Here is a 7500-nt window from a genome sequence, read left to right as displayed (position 1 = left end):
GATCAGGAGCTTCTGCGGTTCGGCCGTTTCTTGGCCGCTGCCGGTCCCAGAGCGGACGTAGAACCCGGCGTGCGTCCCGTCCGTCACGGTGAACAGGAAGCTGTCCTCAGCGACGGCGTTCGCAGGGGCGTCGTGCTCGTAGCTGATGAGGTTCTCACTCAGGTCCTGTTTGGTGAAGGAGGTGGCAACGAGGGTTCCGTTGAACAGCAGGCGGCCATGGAGGGGGGGGCGGGTCACGGTGAACACCAGCAGCCAATCGGGCGTGTCCCCGTCCTCCACACTCAGCTCGAAGGGCGTGACCAGCTTGGTGGCTCCACCCACCAGGACCAGCCTATGAACACGTAGGACGGGCCTCTTGTTGTCCACGTCCGTGATGGAGATACGGAACGTTCGGAACACCACATTCCGCCCGTCGCTCACCTTCAGGGGGGGGGGGGGGTTATTAAAGGGACATTTCACACAAAAAAAAAATATTAAAAAAAAATATATATATATATATATATATATATACATATGTTTCTTTTAAGTTCACCATTCATATGGTCTGAAAATCCCTTTATTTTACCCTGTAGCCTAATAGCTCTCTCTCTCACACACACACACACACACACACACACACACACACACACACACACACACCTGGAACTCGAAGCTGTCGGTCCGGGCCTCATCCTCGGCCGTGTGGACGTAGTAGATCTTACTTCCTGCCAGCTGCAGTTGCGTGAAGGTCGTCACGGTGACGCCGGGGCGGTCCGTGACCTCCAGGCGACCTCTGGCGGGGGGGCGTGTCAGGGTGAAGGTCAGGAGCTCATCTGGGCTGTTGAGGTCAGAGGTGGTGAGGACGTGGGTGGTGAGGAGGACACGGCCCCCCTCCCTGAGTGTCACGCCGCGGTTCACCACCAGGGGGAAGACTCTGTCTTCGGCCGACACTGTGACGTAGAAGTACCGGTCGATGAGGGCGTTGATGCCGTCCGTCACATCAAACTTGATGAGGTCGCGACCCCCTCCGCGGCCGTCGTCAGGCGTGTCGAGGTTGTGTGTGTGCGTGTGTCCGTGTCCGGCGTGTGTGTAGCGGACCAGGCCTGCGTCGATGTCCTCCTGGGTGAAGTTCATGCTGAGCGTCACATTAACCAGACCTCCAGGGACGGACCCCAGCTGCAGCCAGCCCTGCCTGGGCTCCTGGCGGATCACGTAGGTGAGGGTCCGGTCCTCTGAGTCCAGGTCAGTCGCCTGCAGGACTCTGGTACTGATCCTCCTGGACTGTCCTATGTCCACCTCCAGCCCACTGTTGACGCTCATCCTGGGCGTTTCATCATCCACGGGGATGACCAGAACCAAGACATTCTTCTCTGCGGTGTGTTTCCCGTCAGTCAGCCGGACCGTGAAGTTGTCCCGTTTGGTCTCGGAGCCGTCGTGTTCGTACACGACCCTTGACCCCGTCCGGAGGTCCTCCAGGGAGAAGCGGACCGCAGAGGCCGTCCCTGTGGTCAGGTGCTGGACCACACGACCGTGTCGAGGAAGAACCACGACCTCAAACTCCAGACGGTCGGCGGGGACGTCCAGATCGACCGCGTTCAGAATGGGAACGTCCATGGTCAGGCTCATGCCCTCCATGACCACGAACTCCCGCGCGAACACCCGAGGCACCTCATCATTGGCCGGGGTGATGACCACGCCTAAGAGGAGGCGATCCGATTGGTTGGCGCCGTCGGAACACTGTAGCGTCAGCCGGTCCTCCACGGGCTCGGAGCCCTGGTGGATGCTCTGGACGTAGACCAGGTTCCCGAGGCGGACATCTTGGAACATGAAGGCGGTGACGGCAAGGCCGGTTCTGGGCTTCTCCGACCCGGGGGCCGGGGTCGTGACCTCGCAGTAGCCGAACAACGGCTGGACAAGGATGGTACACAGAACGTCGTCCACCTCGCTGTCTCGGTCCTCGACCCGGATGTTCCCGGTACCGACAACGCTCCGCCCTCCTTCCACGACGCTGAGCAGCTCTACGAGACGGAGGACGGGCGGAGCGTTGTTGACAGGAAGTATAGACATGTGAACTCTGACCTTCTGAACCCTGTTTCCCCCGGCGACCCAGCGACCGTCAACGGCGGAGAGGATGAAGGTGTCGTTGCACTTCTTGGTTCCGACCTCGCCGCCAGTGTGCACGTACACCACCACGCCGTCGATGATGTCACGCAGGGTCAGCCTATCACAGGGCACGCCGCGCAGCCGGATGTCGCCATAACGGGGCGGCTGGTCGACGACAAAGGTCAGAGTGAGGTCATCAACGTGCGTCCGTCTCGCCTGGACGTCGGCCCCTGTGATGTGTGTGACTCCGTTCTCACTCACCTGTATGGTGATGTCAGCCTCACCTGGCGTGGGTGGGGCTGGGGGCGGGGCCACCACCGTAGCAGGTGTGATGTTGATTCTAATTGTGACTGGTACATGGTGATAACCGTCGCTGACATCAACGATGATGACATCATCGCCTGCATCGTCACGGTGATCATACACATACACCAGCACCCCTCTATTGATGTCCGTCAGGGTGAAGACCCCCCCCACCCCCAGATCCTCCCCCCTGCACCTCAACACTCCATACCGTGCCACCTGCCTCACTACCATCACAATGGCATCCACCTCCGTGTCCTCATCAGACACATCCAACACAACCTTGGTGAACACAAACGTTGTGTTGTTGTTGTTGTTGTTGATGTTGTTGTCGATGTTGATGTTGACGCCCGTGTTGGTGACCAGAGGCGGCTGGTTGTCCACAGGCTGGAGGAGCAGAGTGAGGAGTCCGTCTGCAGAGTTCCCCGATGGGTCAGTCACCCTGAAGGGGAGGTGGAGTTCCAGGGGGCTGAGGCCCAGCTCCACGGCCGGGGGCCGGTAGGCCACCTTCAGATGGTTGACCTGGGCCTGGGTGAACTGGGTGACCTCCAGGCCTGGCTGCTCCGTCAGGACGATGTGGCCCAGGGGAGAGGGGTTGCTGGGGTCGGTGTTGGTGGGCGGGGTGAGGAGGGTGTAGCGGAGGTGTCTGTCATCAGAGTGGAGGTCAGTGAAGCGTAAGCAGGTGCTCTGCAGGGGGGTGAGTTCGTACTCCTGGATGGTCATGCGGAGGGTCGCCCCGGGGAACGGAACTGGAGCGAGGTCGTCTACCGGGTGGATCGTGACCACCAACACGCTCTGTTCCGATTGGTTGGGAGGGACATTGTCATCCTGGACGGTGAAGAGTAATTGGTCAGCCGTGGCGGCGGTCAGGGGGGGTCCTGTGTGTCTGTAGAACAGCCGTCCCTCTGTGATGTCACTCTGTAGCCACTCTGTGACCACGCGTTCGTACAGGCGCTCGCTGGTGTCCAGCGCCCACCCAGAGAGGTCCGGGGGGGGGAGGGGTTGCCGGAGGAGAACCTCCCCCAGGGGGGAGAGGGGGGGCACCAGGGAGAACCGCAGCGTTGAGTCCTCAGAGTCCACGTCCGTGGCACTCAGAACCGAACAGGATATGATGCGTGCCTCCTTCCTGCGGAGCACCAACCCCGTGTTGACGTTCACCAGTGGCGGCTCGTCGTCTGCAGCGACGACGGTGACGGGAAACAGGAAGTCCACCCGGTTCCGGCCGTCCGTCATGCGGAACAGGATGTTGTCACAGAACGTCTCACTGCCGTCGTGCTTGTAGATGACCGATCCGGCGTGCAGCTCCGTGGGGGTGAAGAACTTCCTGTTTGGCGCCCCCCCCACCACCGTCAGGACTCCATGCCGCAGCCCCCCCACCACCGAGAGCCTCACCTCGGACAGGTTGTCCTGATCTGCGACCTGCAGGCTGTGAGCGCCGCCCAGCGGCCGGGACTGGCCCCTGAACAGCGTCTGACCAACGTTCGTGGTCACCATGGGCGCCAGCGTGTTCATGGGTTTGACCACGACCATGAAGGCGAACCGCTCCGAGACGGCGCCCTCGGGGTCCACCGCCTCCATCTCCAGGTGACACACCCTCTCCTCGTGGGGGTGGGCGTGGCCCGCCGGTGGCGGGCGGTATGCGATTCTCATCTCCCGGACGTCGCTCTGGCAGAATGCTGTCACCGGCCGCCGCTGGTCGTCCGTGCTGATGATGTCGCCGTCACCGGGGCCCAGCGGGGACACGATGCGGAAGACGAGGTCGTCGGCGTGGGACTCGGCGTCCTCCGCGGCGAGCATGTCGGGCGTGATGGCGGTGAGCACGAACTGGTCGACCTCCATCATCATCAGGGTGACGAAGCTGGGTCTGGGCGGGGTGTTGCCCCCCCCCTCTCTGATGGTCACTGTGATGTGGAAGTGCTGCTGCTGCTGTGCCCCCCCGCGGCCCTGCACCTCCACCAACATGGGGATGTAGTCCACCCAGGGAGAGGCCTCCACCGTGGGGCTGAGTTGGTAACGGACTCCCATGTTGAAGAAAACATCACAGTCCATCGCCTGTCTATCGCTGACGTAATTCAACAGTGTCCCGTACCTGGGCAGCCTGCCCGTCCCAACCAATGGGGTGAGCTTACACTGAGGCGTGGAACCCCTGTCTCCAGCTCCGCCTCCACCACTGCGCCGAATCACCAAACTCCTCCCATCGATGGCGCCGCTGATCCCATCCAGCAAGTTGACGACCAGGGGGAGGTTCCTGGTCAGGACGTCCTGGGGGTTAGGGGTCACCTGGACCTCCAAGGTGAGCGGCAGGACCAGAGTGTCCGTGTGGGTGTCATACCTCACCTGCAGCCTCACCGTGTCCCTATTGGATGCCAGCGCCCCGAAGTGGGTGTAGCTCACCTGGCCCCTCCCAAACGCGCACGGGAACCTTAGAGGGGAGAGCGTTCCCGGTCGGTGGACGACCGCGCGGTCGCGGTAGAGGACGGTGACGTAGCAGCGGTCGCCCGGTAGGACCGTGATTGTGAGGTCGCGGAGGGGGTCGAGGTAGACCACGCCCCCCCGCGGGACGGCCAGCCCTCGATTGGCTATGAGGATGGAGGCGGGGTGGGGTCTGGGTCTGTGCTGGTACTGGTAGCCTGGGACGTAAGTCCCCTCCACAGAGGAACAGCAGACACACAGGAACACACACAGGAGAAATGGACTCCTCAGTGCGGGGCTCATGGGTGTTGTAGTCTTGAGGTGGTGTTTGGTGGGTGTTGTAGTCTTGAGGTGGTATCTCGTGGGTGTTGTAGTCTTGAGGTGGTGTCTCATGGGTGTTGTAGTCTTGGGGTGGTGTCTCATGGGTGTTGTAGTCTTGAGGTGATGTCTCCTGGGAGTTGTAGTCCCCAGATTGAATGTTCTCCTCAACAATGGCTTCTGTCTCCTGGGTGTTGTAGGCCTGAGGTGGTTTCTTGTGGGTGTTGTAGTCCTGAGGTGGTGTCTCTTGGGTTTTGTAGTCTCAAGGTGGTGTGTAGCTGTGTGTGTCTCCATCTGTCTTCTCTTTTCTACTGCAGCCATTAAAGCTTGCATCTCACTCTGTCTGTCTGAGTCAGGGTCTTTATATACTGTACTGAGACCCTCCCCTCACACCTCTCTGTCGCCACCCCCCCCCCCCCCCCCTCTATCTCCACACACCCCTCCCTCCTTCTCTCTCTCCCCCCATCTCCAAACCCTCTCCTAAAAACACTCAGTTCTTCTCAAATATTGACAAAGGGGATATGGGGGACTGTGAGACAATTCCCACCAAACTGAGCAAAACCTACCACCCCCCCACCCTTAACCCCACCCCCATCCTCACCCCCACCCCCAATACTCATCATACCACACACTGAACACATCACATACAGTACTGTGGATAAAACACTAATAAAAAACGTTTTATTTAAAAAATGACTTGGAAACTGACTTGGAATCAACTCTGTAAAGTCATTAAGATGCAACAAAATGCAATAAACAACTTAAAACTTAAAACTTACTGCAAAAACATAAGCCACAATATTTAACCTGCGAGCAGAAGCATTTGACATTCCAACAAACATTATATTTGACAGATCAGCTACCAAACACCCCATTAAACAGCAAACATTCAAACACCCCATTAAACAGCAAACATCCAAACACCCCATTAAACAGCAAACATTCAGCATCTTAAAGTGTCCATTGAGATGTTTCTTCACTCCTCAGAGACACAGCACTGATCACCCATCTGCACCAATCAAATACAGGGAAAAAACCCCACAAACTTGCAAATTCAACCTTTGTTCAAGGCACTGTTACTTTGTATCACATTCATTTAGAAGACTGAGGCTTTGACTGCAGACCAGGGGAGGCTGGTGGAGGTAGAAATCGGAGGACGGGCTCATTGTAATGCATGGAAACGGAATGAGGACTGGTGTCAAACACACGGTACCAATGGTGGTCCTCTGTGGCTCATGGTGCTAACAACGCTTAGGTTGTGGGTTTGATTCCCGCTGGGACCATCTATACTGACATGTGAATGAAAGCGTCAGCTAAATTATTATTATTATTATATTATTACTATTCCTCATTCCATTCCATGCATTACAATGAGCCTCAGATTTCTACCTCCACCAGCCTCCCCTGGTGTTCTACCTCCACCAGCCTCCCCTGGTGTTCTACCTCCACCAGCCTCCCCTGGTGCATTCATGTGTTCATTTAGAAGGCTGAGGCTGCTGTCCTGCTGCTGTTGTTGAGCGTGGAGCAAGATTCCAAAACATTTCACTGTGTCAATTACAACTGAATGTGATTCTTTACAGCTGCAGTACAGAGAATGGGGGGAGGGGGGTGTTCCTGGAGAGGGAGGGAGGGAGGGAGGGAGGGAGGGGGGGTTCCTGGGGAGGGAGAGGGGGGTTCCTTTACAGCTGCAGTACAGAGACTGGGGGGAGGGGGGTGTTCCTGGGGAGGGAGGGAGGGAGGGAGGGGGGGTTCCTGGGGAGGGAGAGGGGGGTTCCTTTACAGCTGCAGTACAGAGACTGGGGATGGGGGGGGGCGTGGGCTCCTATGCAGGCTCTTCCAGACTGATCTCAGTGAAGACGTCACAGGGAGCCGCTGGGTCAGGGGTCAGGACAGACAGGTCTGGGGGAGGAAGAGGGGGGAGGAAGAGGGGGAGGAAGAGGGGGAGGAAGAGGGGGGAGGAAGAGGGGGAGGCTCAGTTACCCTCACATCAGTCCATTCAGGAAGTACATTTAAATACAAACCCAATTGTTGAAAATAAAGCATTAATTAAATATAAAATTAAATATAAAATATAAAAATGAATTGAGACCTCCACTAGAGGAATAGTTGTTGTTGTTGCCGTTCTCCTGCTCTGCGTCTATGTAGGCAGGAGAGGAGGAGGAGCTGTTTGATTGGTTGGATCTCCTGTCACTCAGGCTAAAGCCCACCCTCTTCACCTCTGGGGGGGTCAGGCTGTCCAGACTGATGGCACAGCAACCGATAATGCTGTCCCCATCCACCTGCCTGTCTCCTTCTGGGGGGAGGGAGAGGAGGGAGGGGGGGGGGGAGAGTCATGCATTTCATTGCTGTGTTCCCTGTCCCTTGCTGTAATGAATTATGGATATT

General features: G+C 57.8%; 2 protein-coding genes across 2 annotated transcripts in view; both read right to left on the bottom strand.

Moving 5' to 3' along the window:
- The window catches only part of LOC310812135 (FRAS1-related extracellular matrix protein 2-like), a gene marked incomplete at both ends in the record, with an annotated part of 22340 nt that extends 17120 nt beyond the window's left edge, over positions 1-5220 (bottom strand). Inside the window, 2 exons of the mRNA XM_083680555.1 lie at positions 1-420; positions 640-5220. The exon at positions 1-420 is cut by the window's left edge and continues 93 nt beyond it. Of these exons, the coding sequence (XP_083536681.1) occupies positions 1-420; positions 640-5220 (5001 nt within the window). The remainder of the gene's footprint in view (positions 421-639) is intronic.
- Positions 5221-5768: 548 nt separating this feature from the next.
- LOC310814100 (uncharacterized protein) overlaps positions 5769-7500 on the bottom strand; it is a 6865-nt gene continuing 5133 nt past the window's right edge. Inside the window, exons 7-8 of the mRNA XM_083683367.1 lie at positions 7205-7408; positions 5769-7014 (exon numbers count right to left, since the gene is read on the bottom strand). Coding sequence (XP_083539493.1) covers positions 6938-7014; positions 7205-7408 — 281 coding nt within the window. The 3' untranslated portion in view covers positions 5769-6937. The remainder of the gene's footprint in view (positions 7015-7204; positions 7409-7500) is intronic.

Source organism: Argentina silus, assembly GCF_951799395.1.
Source record: "Argentina silus genome assembly, chromosome: 1".
Taxonomy (NCBI): Eukaryota; Metazoa; Chordata; class Actinopteri; order Argentiniformes; family Argentinidae; genus Argentina; species Argentina silus.
The sequence above is the reverse complement of the archived record's forward strand: the minus strand, read 5'-3'. Positions and strand labels throughout refer to the sequence as shown.